The following is a 26,583-nucleotide window of genomic DNA, read 5'->3' on the forward strand; positions in this document are numbered from 1 at the left end:
CAAGGGGGCTGCCTCGTTAGCAGGGAGATTTGGTGTGTGCCTTAAGCTTAGAGTTAATTATAATTAGGAACTGTTGAGAGTATTAGGAGGGCTATGCTTGTGTGTGGAGGGGCGGTAATGGTGGGTAGGGTGTTGGTTTATATTTGGAAGGGGCTAGCTCAGCAAATTTATAGTGTAAATAAGGGAAAAGTTAACTTACTTAAGACCAAAAGCCAATAAACAGTTTTAAGGACCATTAAAACTATTTTATATGCAAACACTGCTGCAAAAACAATGAATGTGATCATTACACCACTTCTGTGTTCTTTGAAAAGCACTAACAAGAATCTCTAAGATATGCTGACTGAATTCCCAATTCCTTATCCTAGTTAGTGGTGTTATCCCAAGTCCGAGGCTCTAGGAAGCAGACTTTACAGGCAGTGGAACTGACTTTTCTACAGTTACATAATTTTTAGGCAGGGGATGGTAATACTATTCACTATGCCCATAAAGAAACAGCCACTATGTACGTGTGAGTCATGATGTATGTGGGTACAGGAAGCAACAGCAAACTAGAGGAAGGGGTAACATGGATACCCAGGGAAGGGCTTCAGGACGCCATGGAAGGTGAGAGGAAGATTAGGAGGCTGGGCAGAGAAGTCTCTTTTTGACACTGTCCCTAGAAAGATACAAAAATAACACAACCCAGTAAAGAAACACTAAAAGAGCACTGGAAGGGATGGGATAGAGGGCAGTGGGGGCTAGAAAACGTAGCCCCAGAGGTCATGGGTAAATGACAGCCCACCGCAATGCCCGGAAACAGAAGCCAGAGTCCCGCCTGGGCAGAAGTGGGCCACTGCACATAGACGTGCTCACCAGTAAGGAGCAGGATGGTCCCTGAATTACCTACCAGCTCATCACTTGGATCTGAGACTTCAACATGCTGATTTTTTTTTTTTAATGAAGTAATGAATCTGCTAAACTCAAGAGGAGTAACACAGAAGTAATGAAGAAGTGAGATTTTTTTTCAGGTAACAACGATCAATGTTCTTTTAATGTGGCATTTCTGTTCATTTCCACAACACGTGATCTTGACAGGAAATTCTGACATTGAGAAGGCTCACGACTCACCCAAGGTCATTGAGCCAGTATGTGGTAGGACAAGGACTCCAAACTGTTCCTCCTATCTCCAAACCCTATGACCTTCTCTTTTGCCTGAGAGGTCTTTTCCTGATTAGTCTGCCGCTCATCCACTCACCCTTCTCCTGCAAGTCCCCAGTGGTGTCCTCACAACACATTCTCCATTTATTTATGGACCTGAGATCTATTATTTCCTGCATGTCTTATCCTGATCTGGCCACAGACTGCAAATTCATGGTGGTAGGAGGTAGATTTAAACCCATCCCGCCTCTGACAACATTGTGCCAGACACACAAATCACATCTGATACCTCTGTTTGGGGTGCTGAAAAAATTGATCCCAAGTTCAGGGTCCTGAGAGTTGAAAACTATCCTGGTGGTAGAAATGTGCCCTGGGGGGTAAGAAAAAGTTCCCCTTGTGGAATCTGTTCTTCACTAAACCAGGAGTCAGAAAACTACTGTTTATGGGCCAAAAGTAGCCCACTGTCTGGCTTTGAAAAAAAGTTTCCCTGGAACATAGTCACACCCATCTGTTTCTGTATTGTCTGTGGCTGCTTTTGCATGAAAACAGCAGAGCCAAGAAGCTGAACTGAGACTGAGATTGGCCTTTAAAGGCTAACACATTTACTACTGGACCCTTTACAGAAAAAAGTTTGCCAACCCCCTGCACTAGACTGTAACTACTAGGAGGGCAGTATCTTGTGTTTTATTATCTTCCTTTTTTTTTTGAGACCTCTGGAGTCTTGCTCTGTTGCCCAGGCTGGAGTGCAGTGGCATGATTGGCTCACTGCAACCTCCACCTCCAGGTTCAAGCAATTCTCTTGCCTCAGCCTCCTGAGTAGCTGGGATTACAGGCACATGCCACCACGCCCAGCTAATTTTTGTCTTTTTAGTAGAGGCAGGGTTTCACCATGTTTGCCAGGTTGGTCTCAAGCTCCTGACCTCATGTAATCCGCCCGCCTCAGCCTTCATTATCTTTTTATAGCAGTGCCTCCCACAGAGTCTGGCAAAAAGAAAGTGATGAATAAATATTTACTGAATGAAGAGATGGATTATTGGACCCTTTTAAGTACATACTCTCTGTCCAGCTGTGACGAGCAATGGGTGCATGAACAGAATTCAGTGTTCCTGTGACAAGCAGCTGTACACCAAATACCCACACGGGCCAAGTGGAGACAAATGGGCAGGATCTCTGGAGGTTTAAAGGAGAAAATCTGCTTGGAATGTGGTGGGGAGCCTGCAGACGTTTTATAGAAAGGAAACAATCAATACAGGGCCATCCTCATGTTTGCCTGCCTCCGCCTCCTGAGTAGCTGGGACTGCAGGCACGCACCATCACGCCCAACTAATTTTTAAAATTTTTTTATAGAGACAGAGTCTTGCTTTGTTGCCAAGGCTGGTCTCCAACTCCTGGCCTCAAGCAATCCTCCCACCTCAGCCTCCCAAAGTGCTAAGATTACAAGTATGAGCCACCACACCTGGTGAAAACCAAGCCAGTGGGACCAGTCATCCCAGCACCCATCCAGCAGTGGTTATAAAAGCTGCTCCTGGGTTGGAATCCTGCCTCCATACCTTATTAACTGTGAAACTCTTTAACTCTCTTTATCCCTCAATTTCCTCACCTGTAAAATAGATACAAAAATATTACCTATTTCGTGGTGTTGTTAGTGAGCAAGTTTCTATGTGCAAAGTACTTAGAGTAGTGTCTGGCATATGTAAGTGCTCAGCAAATGCTAGCTTTTTTCACTCATGATTCAAAAATATATCTCAGTGTCTCCATGAGGAGGTACTAAACTATACATTGGGAAGAAGCAGACTCAATGTTGTATTGGAGAAAGGCTAGCTGGATCTCTCAGCATACCCAAGGCTACATCCCTTGACATTCATTGCATTCTGTATGCTCAGCACGAGGCCACATCAGTGATGCCACAATGATGAGGTTATAGGCTCAGCAATGTCCCTTCCACTTGGTATGGGAAGGGGATTCCCCACTTCACTTCCAAGACTTTCTGTGAGTTTGTTGCAGAGCTGAAGGGACTCCTGGAAAGGATCTCATAGCCATCAGGAGAAATCTGAATTCTTCTAACAGCGCAAAGCTTCAGTGGGCTCCCAGAGAAAATGAAGGAACTTGGAAGGGTCTAGATAGACCAAGAAACCATGTTTTCCTTCTTTGAGCCTCTAGAACACTGTGTACCGGGCTGCAACAAAACCCTGTGTCACGGCGCTGGACTACTGCCACAGCGATCTGACTGCCCGGTTGGGTTTGTCCTGGGGACAGGGGCACCATCTCATCTCCATGGCCTTCCATGGCCTTTGCGTCCTCAGTGTCCAGTATCAAGAATGCATCCCACAAGTGTTGATGGGATCCACTGAGGAGTAATCAACCCTAGACCTCAGGACAGCATCTCCTACCTACAAAGGACTGTGACATGACCACTCCAATGCTACTAAATACAGCACGCTCTAAAACCAACCTACAAAACACATGAAGCTAGCATTTATACCTGGCAACACTGGCGATCTGGCTTTCTTGATGGCCGGAGGGAAAGCAGCATGTGCTCAGCTGGGACGTTTTGTGTCATATGTAAGCTCCACTCTACCCCCCCAGTTTCTTTTTCTACAACACACGGAAATCTGTGCTGCCCTATGTAGTAGCCACTAGCCTCATGGGCTGTTTAAATTAAAAATAGTTAAAATTAAATACAATTTAAAATTTATGTTGTCAAACTCTTGAACAGCAAAAACAAGAAATAAAGTAAAATTCAGTTTCTCAGTCGTACGGCCATATTCCAAGTACACAGTGCAGCTGCTCCTATGTGGCTCATGGCTACCGTCTGGGACAGCATAGACACGAAACATTTCTGCAGTCACAGGAAATTCTGTGGGCAGCACTGGTAGACAATCTGTACTGTCACACTAAGAAATGTGAACTCAGGCAAAGACAGTTTAACAGCACTTTCACAATCAATAAAGCTAATAGATTGCTCCTCTGGAATAACCAAACCTCCCAAGTTTGTTCTCTCATAAGAAATGAGACACGAGGAGCGAGATGTTCTCTTGGCCTAATCTGCATTGTTGTGTTGTTTTTTAAAATTTATGTATCTTTATAAATAGTATTAATTACGTTAGGCGACTACAGCGGGCCTGTCAGTGCCTTGATGCAGTCATGGATGACGGAGAGCAGTTTAGTGTGGGGGATGGATAGTGCGGGCCCTGGGAGAAGGGGTTTCATCAATCTAGCGCGTGTCTCAGCATTGCTACAGAACATTAATGAGGCTGGGCTCGACTTAAAAACCATCCAAGGCATTACGGGTTGGTAACATTCAGTTTCACAGGCACTGGGAATGTCTAAGCTATAATCCTAGCTCTTTTGCTAATGAGTGTTGTGATATGGGGAGTATCATTTAACTTCTGAGTTTCAGTTTCCTGTCCTTAAAATGGGGCTATTACTGACCTACCTAACCCAGTGTCCACAGGATTAATGAGTTAATGTTTGCCAAGAACTCTGAGCTCTTTGCATTAAGGCAAGGTGTGCATCATTATTTCCATTCATTCTCACGTAGCAGCTGGGAAACATTAGGACTATAATGTTTACTCCATCCAAAATGCATTTTCCTTCTCAGCATCTTAACGTTACCTGTGTTACCCAAACCTTAAATCTAAAAGGAAAACAGGGCCCACGACAACAGTACAATGATGAAGTGGGGGTAGACAGTTATTCCTTTCTTTAGTACGAGCGTTAACACCAGCTGTTCTAGAAGGATGAAGGAGGTAATTGCACTGTAAATTTCCTCTGTATGAGCCTGGTGGTCAATCTTACTAGATGAGAAAAGGAAGTTCTACAACAGCACAATGACACTGTTGACACTTACATGCAATGATATTCCCGTATCTGTTCTTCATTCTGTTCTCATCTTTCTTAGCCGAGTCCCATGGTGCAGACTGCCCTTCAAAGAAGCTCTAGAAGGAAAGTGAGACTGAGAATTACAATTTGGCGCAGTAAACAGAGGGATCTTAACGATGGAGGATGCTCTTAAAAAACGTAGAACAAGGGTCAAGAAGGAAAGAATGCCGACAGAAATGAGACAAGGGATTATTACACTACATTTATATTTTAAATATTTCATTTAGCTTTTTCTAAACTTTGTTTTCCTTTAGTTAGTACCTTACAAATACAGGGATGGAGGCTGAAGAGTGAACCCACAATTTCTCTGTATAACCGAGTAAAAATGGTCACATGTTCATCCCCATCTCACCTGAATATTTAATACAGAAAAATTAATGTTTCACTCAATTTCTTAATTATATTGTCATTTTTCAATATTCTTGTAAGAGATACAGTGATGTCTTTTTCTCCCTAATTGCTAATTGAAGAAAGGTTATTTTTGGTTAAAACATGAGAGTAAGTAAGCTGAGACTTCATGACTTCCAGGCTAAAATCCTGTAATAAACTCTGCCAAAGTTTTCTCTTCATTTTAAATGGAGTTTAGATGTCCATTTATTTAGGGATTTGGCACTATGATGCCTGGAGTCTTTAATCTTCAGGTTATTCAATTTTTTTTTGTTCCAGTTGTAATGAAAATGTCCCCTACTCAGTGGACAAGTAAAAAAACAATGTGTGTCTTTATTTCCACTTTAGTTCACACTACATTTTACCTTTATGTGGTCAACTATGTGAGGAGGTTATGGGAAAAGGATGGAAGTGAACAGGATTCAGTAAAGCTATTTCTCGTTTTTGCCATGGTACTCACATACTTCCTGGCACCCACTGGGAAGGAAGACAGAGGGAAAGAGGAAGAGATGAAGGGTGAGCAGATGAATGAGAGCACCATTTGGGAACGCTTTGGGGCCAGAGAACATGGCATTAGGGACTCATGTCCTCAGATGTGCTCCAGGGTGGCTTTCAAGTTCTCTCCCAAACAGAAGCTCTTCCTTCCTCCCCGGTCTCCATCTCACCTGTGGTGTTCAGCCGTCTTGGCCATTTCCACCATTTACAATATTTTCAGATTAGTCTGTCGCTAGGTAGAATATATTTATTCCTTTTTATGGGTCCAACTCTCCCCCATGAGGTAAACTGTTGCTTAGCACTGCTGCAGTAGGACACACTGCTCGCAGACACCACGGGGTGTCTGTGCCCCACTCTGCCTGCCTGTGTGCTGCATAGTATTCTGACCACTAAGTGGACAGTGCCTGGCATCCTCTGTTGTTTCTGTGTCTGTCTCTGCCACCAGGCTGTGGACTCCCTGAGAGTGGGAGCTATGTGTTCATCATTTATGTTTGGAATCCAGTAATTAGTTACATAGTTTGTCAAGTCCATGCCTTTTCTGTGGCCTGGTGGATATGGACACTGCTGTTACCATACAACCGAGCTTGCATCAGAGACTGGCTGGAGAAGACCCTAGCCCCAGGTCTGTCCTGCCCTCAGGCTTCAGATCTTGTCCTCTGTACATCCACCCAATAAAACAGTTGAGCAACACCATTTTAAAACACAACACAGAAGATTGAAAAAAATAACACTACAAACCTAAGAGTTAAGAGGTTTAATCTGCTCATCTTAAGGTCCTTTAGTCGTGATCATAGGCAACACTTTATTATCATAATAGTTTTTACCTTATATTTATCATTTCAAAAACATGGTAGGATCAGATGTGCTATATATGAACAGATGTATTAACAGACTCATACTATGCATCGCTAGTTGAAGAGTGATATGGTTTGGCTGTGTCCCCACCCAAATCTCATCTTCAATTGTAGTTCCCATAATCCCCATGTGTTGTGGGAGGGACCTGGTGGGAGGTAATTGAATCATGGGGGTGGTTACCTCCATGCCGTTCTCCTGATAGTGAGTTCTCATGAGATGTGATCGTTTTATAAGCGGCTTTTCCCACCCTTCACTCGGCACTCTTCCTTGCTGTCACGAGGTGAAGAAGGACGTGTTTGCTTCCCCTTCTGCTGTGATTGTAAGTTTCCTGAGGCTTCCCCAGCCCTGTGGAACTGTGCATCAATTAAACCTCTTTCCTTTATAAACTACCTGGTTTTGGGTATTTCTTTTTTCTTTTTTCTTTTTTAATTTGAGACAGAGTCTCACCCTGTCACCCAGGCTAGAGTGCAGTGGCACGATCTCAGCTCACTGCTACCTCTGCTTCCTGGGTTCAAATGATTCTTGTGCCTCAGCCTCCCGAGTAGCTGGAATTACAGGCATGCACCACCACGTCCAGCTGATTTTTGTATTTTTAGTACAGATGGGGTTTCACCATGTTGGCCAGGCTGGTCTCGAACTCCTTACCTCAAGCGATTCACCCGCCTTGGGATTCACCTGCTGGGATTACAGGAGTGAGCCACTGTGCCTAGCCTTGGGTATTTCTTCACAGCAGCATGAGAATGGACTAATACAAAAAGTAAAACCCTGTATGATACAGGGCAAATACAAACATTTTCAGGTTATTAATAAATTAACTCAATACAAATACTATCATTAAAAATCGCTAGTTGATTCCATCTAGAACAAGACCTTTATATAATCAGGGGATTTATTCAAACATGTAGCTTCTATTCTGCTACATAACATGCATTTAAAAATAGCTTCAGGGATTTTAAAGTCAGATACTCTTTTTCTGAATACTGTCTTTGTTACTCTATGAATGACAATAATTTTATAGTTGAGTAATAACTACTATTTGACTTCCAAAAATTTAATTCCACTTTGAGTTTGTCATGATTAATTACCAATTTCACTTCCCTCTGCCTTTTCCACCCATCTAAAAAGTTCTCAGATTTTGTTTTTTGTAGGAAGATGGAAGAAGAAAACTGACTTTGAGACCTTGAAGTCTTCCAGTAAATCCACAGCCTCAACTCATACAGAAAATGCCCCTAGATTCCCTGAGCCTTCACGTGGGGACCCGAGCCACATGAGGGTCCCTGCCCTCTCTGGACACACAGAGGCTCCCTTGTGGGGAATGATGCTCACATCACAGCTGTGTTTCTTCAGCATTTGTGGTTATCACAGGACTGCCAATAGCCCTTGTATTTAAAAATAGTTATTTTAGTTGTATTATTTTCATTTAATTGGTGACCAAGAAACAGACACAAATCAACAAATGAAATAATAACCAATTGTACTGCATTTGAGCACTACAGTTCCCAGAATGTTTTCCTACAGATGGGGCCCAAGTTTTATCCATCTCTGAGCACTTATTATGAGAGCATCAAAAGTATGTGCAGATGAATGAGTCCATCCTCTCACCTGATCCTCACTGGAGGAGAGGACATGAGCTGTCCCTTACAGCTGAGGGACATGAGATGAAGACAGACACCTCAACATCTTCTAACACAACATAGATCCGAAGTCAGTGTTTTCTGACTCTTTATCCACTGCTTTTTCTCTACCACTCTTACCCCAATGACCTTGAGAAGAAAACACTATTAAGTCAACTTAAATACACATGGCCAACAATTGTTTTCCATGCCAAGATTATCTCTGCTTGTCTCTGAAAGAATGTTTACAACAAAAGAATATAAAAAATGTCATCTAAATTTTAACTATTGATTACTTTTATAAAACAGAAATTTTTCTTCTCATACATGATATGTGTTCATTGCATGGAAGCCACTGCAGGAAAAGTTCAACTTCTTGCAATGAGCCTCCCAACTTCTTATCCAGGAATTACATGAATCACTATAAATGGCAAAATGTGTTTTTTAAAAACCAAAACAAAATTAGAAATGCTCTGAGGAAAAGGTCAGATAACTAGTGCCTCCATAGATAAATGTCACTGTCTCCTGACTCCATACAGATAGGGTGATGGTGTCTTGCATTTTCCGTAAGTGTTCCTTCAATTATATAGCCAATTTCCCCATGGATACATTTGGATTATTAAGACCACGTGTCCTTATCCCTGGCTTAGAAAATAAGTAATAAACCTATGGGAGCCCAGAGAGAAAAGGGAAAGGCTTTCTAGATTGGTTGCCTTGGCTTTTATTTCCTTTTGTTATGGAGACTAAAAATGTTTTTTTCCTAAGATGGATCCAGTTTTGAATGTTATGGCTTTTTTCTAGCATATACGTTCAGGATATCTGAGAAAATATTTACTTTAGACTCCCTCTTATGCCTAAAGTGAGACAAAAACCAATTGTTTAAATTTTTAGTTAGAAAATAAAACTTCATCTGTAGCTCTGGAGCCACTGAATATTCAGAGAAGCCATGATACGGTACGATCTCTCAGACTGTGTGCCCCTGGTTGCTTTCCTGGCTAACAATTCTCAGGGCAAGTACAGTAACTGGGATAGGAACACTGCCGTCAGTGCCTTAGAATACTGCTTCATGTCTAGTTTGCAGCCGGGACTGCCACAGATGTGCAGCTGCAGAGGTGGCAGATATACTTCCTTTATTCTTCCTTCCCTAGAGAGACTGAGGATTCTCTTAACGACCCTGTGAGTCCACCCTCCTTCCTTTTTTTTTTTTTTTTGGAAGACCATGAGATGGGCATAATCACTAATAAACACAACAGTAAAATGTGCCTGGGGAAAATCAAATAACATTGGGTTATGTGTAACTTTACTATGCAATTATTCTATTATGTTCCTTTTCACATACTTTTGTACTTTTAAATATCTTTTAATAAATTAAGCAAAGTCAATGCACATTTTATAAGATGTTCGCCTGTGCATTTTTCTTTGGGCAAGAATAAAAGGTTCTTTAGCTATCTTTTTTATCTTTAAGAGGTCAAAAGTTACACATGTTCTTTTAAAATTACAGAAATTGAATATTGAATGCTTTAAGAAGAATTCTACTCTGAACCAATATTCTTGGGAAGTAATCACCAAATAATTTATATTGTAGAAAAGAAGGTTCCTCTCAAACTTGTTGAAAGTAAAGACAATCAGGTTTTGAATCCTCCCAGTGCAATAGAAAGCAAAGAATTTTGTTCTTCGGAGTAAGGATTTTCGAAGCATATGCCAACGACTGGCTTCTGGTCTCTGGGAGGAAATTTTGCTTATCTTCACCTTGCATCTTTCTACGCCTGAGACAAATCCTTACATTCAAGTTTAAGCACAACCTCCAACTCCTCCTCTAACTCTCACCTCAGAGTCTTCCCTTGACAGAATTATGTTCAGGCTTGCTAAAATCAAATTCGACCAAAGCTCAGGCATAATTTTGAACAAGAGGCCCAATGAGAGAGAGCAGGAGGGATGGCTGAGGGAACCAAGGCTAAAAGCATCATTTAGCCCCTGAGGACATCCCATCTGCAGAGCAGCAACTTAAGGACAGGTGTGCGAGGCAGGCAATGATGGCCCCTGCTCCCAGCACAAGTTTTATAGGTGGGATTTTGAATATAATATGCACATTTAGGCAATATTTAGTGTTTAGGGCAGATTTTAAATATGCAGGTATAATTTAACACACCAACTATGAACTTCCTATTATGGAAAAAACACTAGATGCATTTTTGGGATTTAAGTTAATGGTCTCACTGCACCTTCTGTTAGAATTTTCATAAATATACTTATGCTTTTATTCTACTTAAAATGTAATTAAAGTGTTTCCTCTGACTACCTTAGCTCATATATACTGCGAAGAGGCAGCAGACCTGGGAACCACTCTGAAAGAGTAATAAGTCTCCAAAACAATAAAAATGAAACCAGGCAAGCTCCAGTGAATACCAATGACTTCCCCACTTGAAGATGCTGTACTCTCCATGGGCACAGAGCAGAAGGAAATTGAACATCCTGCATACTGTCATTTTTTTCTGAAGAGGAAACATGTTTTTGTGATTTAATAACCTCCTTCCCCACCCCTCATACCGCCACCATTTTCCACAGGATATAATTATACATCTCAGTTGCCCACCTCAAGAGAACATTACTCCAAAACGATGCAGTCTGTTAAAAATGCCACAACTCCTAGATATTAAAAAAGGAGAAAAAAAATCCTATTCAACAGAAAAGCTGCCAGAAAGAAAGGGATGCAGGTCAAGGCCGTACATAATGTGCAGTATGTTTTCAGGCAGTGCAGGGTCAAGTTTTTTAGATGCTTCTGAAATAAAATTTTTCCTCCCTTTCTCATATGAATAAAATTGTGCATGTAAAATGACTAAAATCATCACCCTGAAAGAGGAAAGATGAACTCACTGGGGCATGCAAAGTCTGTGAAATTTCTTTGTTTTCTGCTCAGACTTCTCTTCTGGTGCTTCGAAGCATCGCATTTTATTAGATCCCATATAAACTATTTATTGCTATAGCACTAAAGCAACTGAAGACACCTAACTTTGCCTGGTGGGCCACAAAGCAGAGTGCCCCAGAAGTTCAGGCACAGTGATGGCAATGGTCACTGGTCACTGTCATTCTCCAGTATCCTGAACAAAGGCAGGCAAAAGGAGCATGTGATGCTTCACGGGTAAGAGAGGTGAGGGTTGGGTGAAAACAAGAATCTAGACACACGAACTAGGTTTCTAAACAAACCGAAATCTAAATGTGAACATTCATTGATCTTTTAAAGAAGCTGCTAATCTCTGGCCACTTTTTATTGCAGCTTAATCCAATGTGAAATTGTGCAGAATTTTTCTGTTTTGCAGGATTCAGAGCAGCCATCATGATCTCGGCAATTGTTATCGTACAATTATCTTCCTTTACCTAATAGCTCTTTTTTGATAATGGGATTGAGGTTTGCCGCATATATATATATATATACACACACACACACACACACACACAATGTTTTCATGCCTATAAACAGTCCCCATGATGTCTGACTGAGCTTTAGAATATGTTTCTTATTCTATTGAATATTACTCTGTATGAGGGATTTTACAAGTGCCTTTTCCACAGCAATGTCATATATTTCCTGTTGATCCATACATGCTTATGAGGTTTGTGAAGCTCTACTGGGGGGTGAGCATTTTAATCCTGTTGTATAGATAAGGAAATTTAGTATGAAAGACATTGAGTGGCTTCCCTGAAATCACACAGCTGGTAAACAGAAGAGCTGGGACCCAAGCCAAGGCCATTCCACTCTGAACTTAGTGCGCCTCCATTTGGCCTCAAAACTGGCTCAGAACCTGTGGCTTTGTGCCTGATGCATTGCACTGTGCATGTGGCACTCTGAAGTCACCCTGGCCATGGGTCTTAAGCCACCAAGGATTTCTGGTTACCACGTTTTATGGAATGAGCCAGTTCAGTGGCACAGTCCTATCACCACCTGCACAGTGATGCTTCCTGGTGATGTGAGTATGAACACCCTGGAGGGACCCTCAATCAAGTTGCCTTTCTTTCTCTTCAAATTTGCTCAATTTCAAAAGTCCCCTTTCTTCCCACCTTCAGAAGCACTGTGGTAGTCAGCTCCCGCTAATGAAGTGACACAGCCCTCAAGAGCACTGGAGCAGAAATAAGTTGAGAACCATTGATCAAGTGGCAAGAGCAAAAAAACATATCCTTCAAGTGAGTGACAAGGGGAAATAGTCATGAAAACAGTAACTGCGGAGTGTTCACGGCTGCTGAACATTCCTTGGACAAGGCCAATGTTCTGTGGGATTATAGAGACTGACGCAGAATAAGGTGGCTCCAAAAAGGAGATGATTTTGATATAACTGGGGTGAGTGTCAGTAGGGCATTAATTGTAAGAAGCAGACGGTGGGTGTTAGGGGATATTCAACCCTTTCTTGGCCGGCACTGCTCTTTTCTTTTGTTCCCTAGAAAACAGTTTAATAACAGAGACCTACATCCTCAGCCATGCCTGGGGCTCCCCCTTATCTGGAATGTCTTCTCGAGGCTGGGTGCCTCTGTCATGTTGCCAATGATGAAGCTCTCAGCTGCATTTCAGGGAGTCCTTGTTTCTTTGGCACCCCCCTTCAGGGGCTCCCAAGGGCTCATCACAAGAATATTTCATCAGTTTGGAAGTCAAAGCCTGCATTTCCAGATTACTTCTTCCTGCAAGAGTCTCTGCTGCTTCTTATGGAATGAGGATGGTGTCCTGGAGAAGCTGGACCAAAGGGTTTCTATGTGTTTAGATTTATTACATAAAACTTGGTCAAAGCTGACTTTTTTGAGTTGCCTATCTCTTGATTCCCATGTATATCAATGAGATCAATCTTTGAAGATTCTGGAACTTGGATCTGCCCCTGTTCTCACTGCAGTGCCCTTGCAAACCCAAAGAGGCCATGGTAATTTAATGGGGTGTCAAAATAGTGATGTCAGTGAGCAATCTGTCACAGGTCCCCCAAAGAGGACTGCTCTGTTTTAGAGGCAGCTGAAAGTATCTGTGTTTCTATAAGTCATGCTGGGCTTAGGTCCTGTCTCCAGGATTGTCACCCCAAATTTCAGAGAGACAGTAATTTTCATTTTGCCTCTGATGCAGATATTGCCAGAGTTTGGGATGTTCACACTACTCAAGAGCTGTAATTTCCTCCACCTCTGCACCTGACTTTGACAGTGAGCCTGTGCAAATGCGCCCAGATCCTTAGAGAGCAGTAAGAATACCTCCTTGGAAAAGGCATCTTGAAAACATCTAGAGAGCAGATGGATGTTTTTGTGGAAATTCAGCTGCTCCCTTCCTTTGGAGAGCAGCCTCCAACCCATCTCTTGCCTGCATTATTGCAGTAGCTTCCTAACTGGTCTCTTTGCCACCCTCCAGTTTATAAACTTGTCCCAGAGTAAGCTGTTATAAACATACCAGGGCACCTGTCACTTTCCTATTTGAAAACTGAGCAAGTCTCCCTCCTGACACCATGGCCACATGAAGGGCGGTGAGACTCAACATGTGTGACACACCCAGCATGCAGCCAGTGCTCCATCAGGCCACCTGTTACTATTCTCATTCTAATATGAAAACCTGAGACCTTGATGACAGTACATCCTTACTGACTTGACTGCCAGTTTTTGCTGTTGTCTCCAAGAAAATTTTTTCCAATTTTTCCTCCCATGTCTGTATTTTTCCTTCACTGACTCTATATAGTATTTGGAAGTTGGATGGGGGTTTTATTCTTGTCCCTCTTTTCTCTCTCTTTTTTTTTTTTTTTAAAGCAAACATCCCTTCCTGGTATTTCTTGGAGAGCTGTGAAGTTTTAAATGTCCTCACCTCAGAAATCAGAGCACATAAACTCCATCAAATGTGACTGAAAATCTAAGGATACTTTTTTTTTTTTAAGAGATGACAGGCTTGGAAATGAATAAGTATAGCAGAAAAAGGAATTTTAATGTGATATTTGTGACTCTTTTTTTTGACACCTATTAATTTATAAAACCCATCAGCACAATTCCCAGGCTCTTCCTGCAATACTTAAGTCATGGTAACTAAAGATCAAAATTTAGAACGGATAATTATTTTAGAAATTTAGAAAATAAGGTTAGAAATATCTTTTAAAACAGTTTAGCGAAAAATGATTACATCTCAATTTACTCTGCCAGAAAGTTCAATGCCTACTCTTAAAAGCAAACACTTGTATGGAACTTTATAACCCAAAGTTATCTGTAGAGTCATAGAGGCTCTCCTTTTATTTAAAGACTGACTTTTAGCCAAATGTCATATCTTACTGAAGAATGTGAATACTCTCACTTTAGACCACATGGATTACTTCTTGTAAGGGAAGGCTTGGTAGTCAGCCTTAGTCTACAAGAGTAAATATGAGATTCTAAATAAGTGAAAACAATGAGCCTGCACTGGTATGGAGCAGAAATCCCAGCATGGCGGAAGTTTCCACGTGGTGCTGATCACTCATCTGTAGAGTCAGAGGTGGTTACAGCCACCCTTGGGAATCCTGGAAGAACCAATTCACCTCTCAAAACAGAGAGATCATCATCTTACAGTAGGTCTTGGGTGAATGTCGTAGTCATCTGAATGTACTCCCTTGAAACGTTACTCATTTCACTAATGTGATTTGAAATTGGGAAGTTGCAAATAGCAGATGGGAAGGAGCAAATGAGAATCCCTAGAGGCAAGTGACAAAGGCAGTCAGGAGGACTCAGCAGCAACTCACGAGGTCTTTCCAAATTTTAGTCACTCATGTACACCTTCACCACTTCCCTCATCCCCTCACCACTTCCCTCTGTTATTGAATAATGTAAATTTAACTCGTGTATATGCAAATACATTTACAGTATTTGCAAATGAAATTTCGCATCATTTTTGAGACAAAGTCTCACTCTGTTGCCCAGGCTGGAGTGCAGTGGTGTGATCTCAGCTCACTGCAGCCCTTGACCCCGAGCTCAAGTGATCCTCCTGCCTCAGCCTCCTGAGTAGCTAGGACTACAGGTACACACAACCATGCCCAGCTAATTTTTGTATTTTTTATAGACACGGGTTTTCATCATGTTGCCCAGGCTGGTCTCGAACCCCTGGGCTCAAGGGATCTGCCCACCTCAGCCTCTCAAAGTGTTGGGATTACAGTCGTGAGCCACCATGCCCAGCCAAGCCAAGAACTCTTTCCTCAGGTAAAGATAATAGAAAAAGTCGAGACAACAAAAACGAAGGAATAGCATCCAATCCAGCCAGGCAGTGCTGCTTGACTACTTTGGAGCCTGAGGCCAGGCCGTTCTTTGGCTGAGAGAGAACGCTTGCCTCAAACCAAGGTTCCCTGGCGAATCAAAAGTATTGAAAGACAACTAACAGGAAAGCCAATCACTTTCTCACCTGCAATTCAGCACAGCTTATTCCCCATGAGTGGGCCTTCTAAAAATCACCTTGTACATCATCAGTTGTTTGCATCTCACACTTGGGGAAAACTGAATTCACTGTCTCATCTTGGCTTAAGTGGTGCTGAGGCAAAAGAATGAGATGTAGGACCAGAAGATTTGGGCTTAAATCTCAGCTCTGACTGATTCCTAACTGTGTGACCACAGGTAGGTTACTGAATTTGCTTTTTAATGTTTACAGTAGAATTTTTATAATTAAATTGTTTAACAGGATTGCTTTCTGTATTAAAACCTGTGAATGTCAGTGGAAAAAACCATGTTGGCTTGCACATATAAAGTGCCACTGAATTGGCATGTTATTAGTAGAATGTGTAGAACTTGTAGAATGTTGATGGAAATGCACATATCATTAGAGTCACAAACATCTCTGTCCTCCCCAGACTATAAACTCCACAAGGGAAGGGGCTGAGTCTTCCACATTCTCAGCACCCAGCATCTACCTGGAACATAGGAGGAGCTCTGTATGAGGAAAAATACATGATAATTATAAATCAGAAGATTCATGCATCCTGAGTGCATTCAAATTTAATATTTTTGAGGCTTGGTTCTTGAATATGTTTTCTAAGTATATACTTATATCTAGTTTTAAATAAATTACCATCATGTTTGGAACACAGAGAGCTGCATTTGTTATCCTGTGTTATTGTTAGTATTATGTTATTTATTTATGTTTTTTTGAGTCAGAGTCTTGCTCTGTTGCCCAGGCTGGAGGGCAGTGGTGCAATCGTAACTCACTGTAGCCTCAACCTGAAGAGATCCTCTTGCCTCAGCCTCCTGAGCCTGAGTAGCTGGGACTATGGGCATGTGCCACTATACCTAGCTAATTTTTTTTTAATTTTTAGTAGAGGCAGGGAGAGAGTAATACTCAAAATAGACATTTTACATGGAGGGCATTATACCCCACATGTTAAAAACTCCTCTAATGTTTTATAGTATAGTGTTTCTTCCCCCTTCAGAATCACAGTCTGCTGAAAGGATAACAATTAGTTTAAGTGAACCAAGGTCAGATGCTAAAAGGAGGTTGCCAAAAGTTGTATTTAGAATCTGCTGATGCTTTAAAAAATGAAGAGCTGGCCCCAGTTCAAGAAACCAGATATTAGATTAAAACCTTAGGGGCACGTGGTTCAATTTTTTTATTTAGAACTACAAGGTTTGGGATTAAACTAAAAGTAAGATGCTTCATGCTTATTAGATGTACTGCCTTAAAACATTTTCAAGAAGGCAACAGAGTTGAAAGTAAATGAAAGTAAACTTGAGGGTCAATTTTGAAATGCAAACAGCCGAGAGCTAATGCCCTTGGAGGACCCACTTTACCAGAATGGACTTTCACACAATAGCTAGAGACTGTTGTTTCAGCAAAGAAAATTCCTGAAGGGAATCTGAGTTTTTGCCAAGAAATGTCATAAGAAAAAAATGCAGGCTCAAACGATTTTGATGACCAAAAAAATCCTTTAGTAAAATCACAATAAATAACCAATTCAGTAGTATTAATAAGAACAATGGTGGCCAGGTGTGGTAGCTCACACCTGTAATCCCAGCACTTTGGGAAGACAAGGCAGAAGCCTTGCTTGAGGCCAGGAGAAAGAACAGCCTGGGCAACATAGCGAGACCCCACCTCGACTAAAAATAAAAAAAAAAATTAGCTAGGTATAGTGGCACATGCCCATAGTCCCAGCTACTCAGGCTCAGGAGGCTGAGGCAAGAGGATCTCTTCAGGTTGAGGCTACAGTGAGTTACGATTGCACCACTGCCCTCCAGCCTGGGCAACAGAGCAAGACTCTGTCTCAAAAAACATAAATAAATAACATAATACTAACAATAACACAAGATAACAAATGCAGCTCTCTGTGTTCCAAGTACCATGCTAAAATTTTTACCCAAAATGTCTCATAGATGTAAGCCTGTTAATTGACATAAATCCTTGCCTCATTTTGTCATTACAGTTGTAAATTATGCTCATGAAAAGAGACCCCAGCATCTTTCAAACTGAAGGTTAACCTTATTATCAGGATAATCACCAGTGAGTTAATTAAAGAATCATTATGTTGGTAACCAATAACTTTGACATAAATTTTAAATTATACTAATAAATAGATTTTAAAAAGCTTTTTATTTTGAAATAATTCTAGATTCACAGGAAGTTGCAAGGATGGTATGGAGAGCTTCCGTTTATTCCTCGGTTTTCCCCAATGATTACACCTCACATAACTGTACCTCAGGAAACTGAAGCTGGTACAGTGTGTGTGTATAGTTCCATGCCATTTCGTCTTAAGTGTAGATCTCCAATCAAATAAAGAAATATCCTGTCACCACAAAAAAACTTCCTTGTGCAATCTCTGAATAGGCACTGAATATCCCCTAATTCCTGGAATCCACTAGTCTACTGTTCATCTCTATAATTTCAGTAACATTTCAAGAAGATTCTACAAATGGAATCATCAAGTACTGGCTTCTTTTTCCTGAGCACAATGCCCTTGAGATCCATCCAAGTTGTTGTCTATATCATTAGTTCATTCCTTTTTGCAGCTCAGTAATATTCCATGGTATATGGATGTACTAGAGTTTGTCTAGTCATTCCCTTAGGGAAGAGCAATTTGACTGTTTCCAGTTTTTGGTGATCACAAATAAAGCTGTTATGGATATTTATTTACAGGGTTTTGTGGGGATATAAATTTTTGCTTCTCTGTGATAAATGCCCAGCAGTGCTATTGCTGGGTCATGTAGTAAATCTGTTGTTGTTGTTATTGTTGCTGTTGTTTTTTGCGACAGGGTTTAGCTCTTGTCGCCCAGGCTGGAGTGCAATGGTGCGATCTTGGCTCACTGCAACCTCCACCTCTAGGGTTCAAGCGTTTCTCCCGCCTCAGCCTCCCTAGTAGCTGGGATTACAGGCAGCCACCACCACACCCAGCTAATTTTTGTATTTTTAGTAGAGACAGGGTTTCACCATGTTGGCCAGGCTGGTCTCGAACTTCTGGCCTCAGGTGATCCACCCACCTCAGCCTTCCAAAGTGCTGGAATTACAGGTGTAAGCCACTACGCCTGGCGTCTGTTTTAGTTTTTTAAGAACTGCTTAAAGATTTTCCAGAGTGGCTGTACCAGTTCACACTCCAGCAGCAGTTTACAAGAAATACAGTTTCTCTCCATTCTCACCAACATTTGGTATTGTCTCTGCTTTTTATTTTGGCTGCTCTAATATGATGTACCTCATCATGGTCATAATTTTCATGTTCCTATCATCTGGTCGTGTTGACTTCTTTTCATGTGTTTATTTGTCATCTGTACATTCTCTTTGGTGAAGTGTCTTTCATGTCTTTGCCCATTTTCTAATTGGATTTTTTAAACTAAATTTTTAGAATTCTTTATATTTTTTAGATATGAATCCTTTGATATGTAGTTTGTAAATATTTTCCCCCAGTCTTCGGCTTGTCTTTTCATCCTCTTACACAGCAAGAGTTTTAAATTTTAATGAAGTCTAATTTCTTGATTTTCTTCTTTAATGGAGAATGCTTTTGGTGTAATGGCTAAGAATTCTCCACCAAGCCTTGGGTCCTGAAAAAATAACTTAAACTTGATATGAAATATTGCAAATACCTGTAATGTCTGATAATTAAATTACTAAACTAAATAATAGCTAATATTGAATAATCAACATTGAATCTGTGATCTCAGAGTTGTTATCAATACTGGATATGTTAGGAGACGCCTTCTTCAAATGCATCTGTGGACCTCAATCCACTTCTACCTCTAACTGAATGAACAGGGAGGTGGCACTCATTTCTTAGGGTTATTGAAACTTTCCTGCATCCACTAGAGAAAGGTCAGGGTTGCTGAAAGAGTTGAGGCAAAAGAAGCTGTGGGTTCTTAGTTTATGGTGCAGTCAAGCACTCCTGCCCTATTCCTCCGTCATCACAGCCACTTAGAGAGAGCTCAGAACTACGAGCAGCAGTGGCCATCCTACTGCACGGCACAGATTTTTGTTGCTGTAGAAGGGCCATGCTCAAGTGATTTTGGAGTCCCTAAGATAATCCCTGCAACAAGCATCCTGCTGTAGGTGGAGGAGGAGAGACCAGGAACAAAACACTTCTAGAGGAAGAGAGTACAGTGAAGGAGATCCCAGTGGATCTGCCAGGATGTCCAAGAACCCAAGGATGTAGCGATAAATGCACAGGAAAGGCTGAGAAGGAGCAAGAGACACTAAAACGTGAAAAGGAGAGAATGCAGCATGGTGTCATTGTGTGTCTCAGATAAAGAGCATGACGACATCTGGCTTCTACGCCCGCTGCGTTCCAGTTGCTGTGGGATATGATGTTCATTGAGCAGGGGGCGCTTCCTTCACTTCCTTTGCAAAGCTGGTGTAACCATTATAACTCAGCTCAAATCTATCTTTTCCATGTATTTTCTACTTTAGTTTTGATTGGTCTTTTATCCTTCAAAAGTCTATCATGGGTATTAATATGTGCCATTTAAGTTTTCTTCACATCTCTAATATGTGAGATTTAATGTTATTTTTACTGGCACAATTAGACCGTGTTGCCTGAAGAGGGGGCCTGCATCCCCATTTTTAACTTCCACAGGCACAGAGCTGGGCACAAAGCAGGCAGGTGCAGGGTGCTGGTTGCGGGATTCTTTTAATCACTGCACAGCCATTGTGTGTGGTCCCTCCAGAACAAGAACGTAAGGGCAGTTCTACGTTGGCAGAAACATTCTAGTCTGCACTGCCTGATATGATGGCTGTTAGGGCTACTTGTGGCTATTGAGCACTTGCAACGAGGCTGGGATGACCAAGGAACTGAATTTTAACATTTAATGTAAATTATTTACATTTAAATAGCCACATGTGCCTTGGAGCAACCATTTTGGGCAGCTCAGGTGGTGATTCACAGGGGACCCACCAATGAGGCTGATGCCTTGCCCAGCCCAACCTTGGTCGGGTCTCAAATTGCAAGACCTCTCAGCATTCCTGAACAAAGAATATGATTTCTTAGTGTCACAGGCTGAATTGTGACCCCCCCACCCCCGACAACAAATTCATATCAATATGTTGAAGTCCTAAGCTCCCGTACCTCAGAATGTGACTGTATTTGGAGATGGGGCCTTCAAAGAAGTAATTAAGTTAAACTAAGGTCATATGGGTGGATCCTAATCCAATATGACTGGTGTCCTTTTTAGAAAAGGTGAGTAGGGCACACAGAGACCCTGGGGCATGCGTGCAGAGCTGACCACCTGCAAGCCAACATGTGAGGAGAGGACGCCAACCATGCCGGCACCTTGATCTTGAATTTCCAGCCTCCAGACTGTGAGAAAGTAACCTTCTGTTGTGTGAGCCACCCAGTCTAGCAGCCCTAGCAGATGCGTACACTTCCCACTCTTAGAGATGCATCATTTCCAGTCATGGCTGCACACACATTAAATGGAAGCGACTCTGATGTGTAACCCTGAATGCCAACATATGAATTTAAAATGGGGAGATTTTCTTTCCAAGTGTCTGTTGTGCCTGCTGTGCCCTAGCCAGTGGCACTATCTAGAAAGCCAGACCCCTGAGCTGAGGCTGTGTGGTGAGCACTGGGTTGGAGTAAACGAAGCAGAAAGCTTTCTGGGGATGTCATCTTAGGGCCTGGAGACTGCAAACTCTGCAGGCATGGCTCTCCCTCGGCAGGCTGAGAGTCAGTGCTGGATATACACAGACAATCTCTGCTTCTCTGAGCATCCTCTCCATAGTGAACATTCAATGTTTTATTTCTTTTTAGAGGTGTTGTTATCACTGAGTTCTTAGTCAAGCCACGTTTCATGTGAGCAGGGAGACGTTCTGTCTCACGACTACGGACCTGTGATATGCTGATTAAAACAGGCCTGCTCCTAGAGGCAGCTCCACCCCACTGCTGGAGCCTTCAAGACACAGTGTCAAATGAAAGAAAATGCAGTCCAGGGAGCTTACTCCGGCTGTTAACCCACTCTTCAGTAGGGCTTACTTTGTAATGACACAGGTGGAATTAATTAAGAACTATATGGGGCGCCAGCAGCAATCTGCAAAGAGCCAGCAAAAGTCCCTTTAATTAAGGGTCTGAAAAGGCCTTTCCTTCTTTCTCCAGCCCTGCTACATCAGGCTTGAGAGCTATGAAGTCTTGCACAGATGCCGTTTCATGCCTTTTCCATTTCACGTTCCTCACCATGGAAGATGACCTTGATAGAGGTCATTATTACATCATTATTCTTTCACAATGCTCATATTTAGACCATCCTTGATGGATGAGAACATTTTTGAGGATATATGATCTTCAAAAAAGGGGATCTCACAACCTTCCTAAAGAGTTTTTTTTGTTTTGTTTATATATATATATATATTTGTATTATACTTTAAGTTCTAGGGTACATGTGCGCAACGTGCAGCTTTGTTACATATGTATACATGTGCCATGTTGGTGTGCTGCACCCATTAACCCGTCATTTACATTAGGTATATCTCCTAATGCTATCCCTCCCCCTCTTGAGACATGCTTTCAAAGAGGCAGTTACAAAACTCCTTTGGAAAAAGAAGTAAACAGTGTGTGTTATGTGCATAAATACATCTCTGGGTGGAAAAACAAGTCAAGACAACAAGTAAACATTTCAATGAACAGGAGAGTTTGGGGCTGATTGGGATATGCAGACTTGTAGCACAGCATCCAAGGCGACCCTCCCTCTTGCCCTCTGTACCCCACACATGTGACAGAGAGATTCTGGGTTCACAAGGATGCTCTGTGCCATGACCCGTTTCTTATTTTCAGCAGCTACATGCAATTTTGCACATACCCAATAACTTCAAACGAACTTCTAAGCAATTACATTTCCACTGAAATGTATAATGTGATCAGGTCTTTCATTTATTTATTTTTTCATTTTGCCTCTGCTTTCACTGACTGCAGCAATCCCTCAATCAGAAGTGAAGGGTGAGGTTTAATGACTTCATGTATAATTTAGTTTTCTGCAAAATGCCTCTTCACTTTCTGTTTTGCATAAGCTTAGGAAAGTATGGCAGTGTTTCAGATCTACAAGGACACTAAAGATTTATGTACATTTCAGCTCTACCTTTTTATCCTACGACTTCCTTCTTTGGAATTGTGCACTCAGGTTAAATTAGCTGTTGTAAAAATATCAGAAAAGTTCAGCTGCAGAGACAACAGATGCTTTAATACTTTGCATTGCTCCCCAAATAAACACTTTAAAGCAACTTTGCCTGCTGTATAGATATTATTTTTACAAAGATGCCAGGCATGTCTTTCTCATTAGATCCATCTGAGATCAATTTAGGTAGTTTCTTAGGTGATATATGAGTAGGTATGGAGAAATAGCTATGTGTGGTTGGCCACAAAAGAGCTAAAGAAACAGTGTGTGCCACCTGTTCACAATCTGGAAATGAAATAATATTATAGATTGAGAAACCAAAATCCTACTTTGTGGATATGCTTATGTTTTTCCATAGTTAATTTTTTTCTTCTAGCCCACTTCTCTCCCTACTCATGTGTACTTACAGATACGCACAACATATTGGCTTTTCCATTTAAATCATGGCTATCTCAAGTCTTCAAAGGCACCTCACTGCGTTAGTTAACAGAAAATATTTTTAAAGTATAGCTCTCCTAGTAGCATAGCTATGATAACCAATGGAATACCTTCCAGTTGACCATGCCATGAGAATGTGAAACACACAGAAACACACAGGCACAGAAAACAAGCTTTAGAAAAATCTTGCTCATTTTCAAGCTTCATTTCTACTCTGTAAGATTTCTAATCAGTTAGATTATAGAAGTTTATATAACTGTAATATTAACTTTTGGAAGTATGTCTATTTCTATATATCAACCATTGACAAAGAATTTCAGTATCTCTTCTCCACTGCTCCTTTATGTGATCACACATATTTCACTTATTGCAAAACAGTATTACAACATCTACACGCAAAAGAAAAATACACTTTGCTGTCCTTTGGCTGCCTCCTGCAGTGCCTCTCCAGTGCTAACTCAAGCAAATTTGTGCTCAAGTCTCACTTTCAACACTAGGTAAGTCTGACTTCAACTAGTCAAAGTTATACAAACAACACAAATAAAACTAAGCCACTTTACATGATGAAAATCCTAACATCAACATCATATAGTTGCACCATCAATAACCTCAATTTCCAACATTTCTACTGTTTCTATATTGGGAAAAAATAAAAATAAAAAAGATTACAGTTTAGGAGCACTTTGGGAGGCCAAGATGGGTGGCTCACTTGAGGCCAGGAGTTCGAGACCAGCCTTGCCAACATGGTAAAACCCCATCTCTACTAAAAATAGAAAAATTAGCCAGGCATGGTGGTAGGTGCCTGTAGTCCCAGCTACTCAGGGGGCTGAGGCAGGAGAATCAATTGAACCCAGGCAGAGGAGGTTGCAGTGAAACTCTGCATCACTGAACTCCAGCCTGGGCAACAGAGTGAGACTGTCTCAAAAAAAAAAAAAAAAAAATTACAGTTTTGGCAAATCTCTACAAATCATCCTTTTTTTCTGTCATTCACAATTAGGAGAAAGTTATCAGGTTGCATTCTGGTATCTGATGTACATAGAAGACCTGCTCCAACCTGTCCTCCAACCCTTCAGGTCTCACAGACCCAAAGTCTCACAGGTCTCACAGACCCAAAGCATAGGGAAGATGAGGATGGAGATTGTATTTTTTTGTTGTAAAATGGCATGAGCCCCAGAGTCAGCTGTCCTGTGGTTCAGATTGCAGTACCTCTCATGAGCGTGGTGACACGGATATGAGATGGAGCTCTCTAAGCATTAGTTTCCTCATGTCTGCTGGGAGGAGGGCTGTGCTGATGCTTAAATGAGATCACACATGGAAATGGTTAGCTCAGTGCCCAGCCCACAGTTGATGGTCAATAACATCAACTGCTGTTAGGATAAAAATATTGATTTCTCTTCCCACCACCACGAGGAAGTCCACTACCTGGTACTAAACATTTTCAAAACCAAGAAATTATGATCAGTTGTTAAACTTAAGCATTACTGGTCTGCGTTGATCTATCATATGACAATCCTGTAAAGAGCAGCTTGTCCAAAATGGGCAGCGTGGAGACCACATCAAAGAACTGAAGGCCTCCTACTTAGAGAAGATGCAGTCCAGTTGTAACACTCATGAAATAGGCAGTAAACAGGATAGAGAGGTAGTAAATAGAGTCTAAATTAAACTGCAGGGACTCCAACATGCTGTGAAAGTTTAGAGAAAGGAGAAAACAGTGAGGGATGGATGGGTTGGTTGGGAAGACTTCAAGGAGGAGGCAGGAGTTGAGCTGGTCCTAGTGGAACCAACCTAAAGGACTTGGAAAGGTAGAGAACAGAAATGGGCTCCAAGCAGAGGCAAGTGATGCCCGCAACAAAGACAGTGGCGTGGAATTGAGGGAAAATGTGGACATGACCCAAGCGAGAGGTCTTTACCACAGAACAAGGAGATACAAGAGAGGTAGGATGGAGCTCACTAATGAGGGGTCATAAACACTCAGGGCTTTAAGTACTGTGAGTTTCTAAGCACAGGGAAGTGAATAATGTTTCAATGTGACTCAGGAAAGCAAAGTCTGGTGGTATAATGACTGAATCGATCAGAGACACTGGCAGTGATCCAAGAATGAAGGGACCCAGTTCTAGAACACAGTGAAAATATCTATTGATATCTTGACGCATAGACAAAATGTCATTCTCACAACAGTTCTATGAAATAAACACGAATCCCTTTTCTCGAGGAGTTAGAGGTTTTGAGAGGTTCAGCAGAAGGGAAAAGCAAACCACAGTTTCCTATAGCAGCGTGTGCCCTATGTCAGGCAGCACAAGAAAATTGCCAGGAAAAGGCTTGAGATTTTAAGACTTTCTGACCGCATTCATGCCTCAAACAGCAGAAAAATCTCTTTACCTACCTGTAAAGCTCTAAACACAACAGAGTTTCCTGGAACCATTGAAGTCTTTTCTTTTCTTTTTTTACAGAATCTTACTCTATTGCCCAGGCTGGAGGGTAATGGTGCAATCATAGCTTACTGAAGCCTCAACCTACTGGGCTCCAGTGATCCTCCCACCTCAGCCTCCGAGTAGCTGGAACAACAGGTGCACACTACCATGCCCAGCTAATTTTTTAATTTTTCTGTTTTTTGGAGACGGGGTCTCACTATGTTGCCCAGGTTAGTCTCAAACTCTTGGGCCCAAGTGATTCCCCGGCCTTGGCCTCCCAAACTGCTAAGATTACAGGTATGAGCTACCACACCTGGTCCCATTGAAACCTACATTTCCATTTTTAGCCTCCTTATAAATCAAATGGACAGAACTGAGACAGGGATGCTTTGATTTTTATGATCCTTTTAATAACGATTTCAAAATCTAGCACTAATTTTTTATGCATTTTCTTACGGCATCTACCAGTTGCAGGTTGCAGAAGAAACATGTTTCCTACAGTGACTGCAGGCTGAAGGATAATCATATATGTCTCGTAAATTACGGGGAAACCCTGCTAGTAATCCTTCAACATGCAATGCTGGAATGGTGTCTGATGTCACTCAAAATCCCAGTGAGTTCTTCCTTGATTAACTATGTATGCAAGCTCTTGACAAGGACATTGGAGAGATGTTTCCTGAGGACAGAGAGCTGTGACTCTTATCCACTCTGGCTCAAAGTTTTGAACTTTGCTTAACCGAGTTCTGGTACTTACGGTGGTGCAAAGGGCTGTGTCCCTAAGGCTCTGCATATCTAACAGTATTTCTGAGAGTTCTCATGGGAAGAGTTTATAG

General features: G+C 41.6%; 1 protein-coding gene across 14 annotated transcripts in view; it reads right to left on the minus strand.

Moving 5' to 3' along the window:
- The window catches only part of PTPRM (protein tyrosine phosphatase receptor type M), an 826,360-nt gene that overhangs the window by 105,124 nt on the left and 694,653 nt on the right, over positions 1–26,583 (minus strand). For all 14 annotated transcript variants that reach the window (XM_512029.7, XM_009433655.5, XM_009433656.5 and 11 more), the window contains one exon: positions 4,991–5,078. In XM_512029.7, the coding sequence (XP_512029.4) occupies positions 4,991–5,078 (88 nt within the window). The remainder of the gene's footprint in view (positions 1–4,990; positions 5,079–26,583) is intronic.

Source organism: Pan troglodytes, chromosome 17 (assembly GCF_028858775.2).
Source record: "Pan troglodytes isolate AG18354 chromosome 17, NHGRI_mPanTro3-v2.0_pri, whole genome shotgun sequence".
Classification (NCBI taxonomy): domain Eukaryota; kingdom Metazoa; phylum Chordata; class Mammalia; order Primates; family Hominidae; genus Pan; species Pan troglodytes.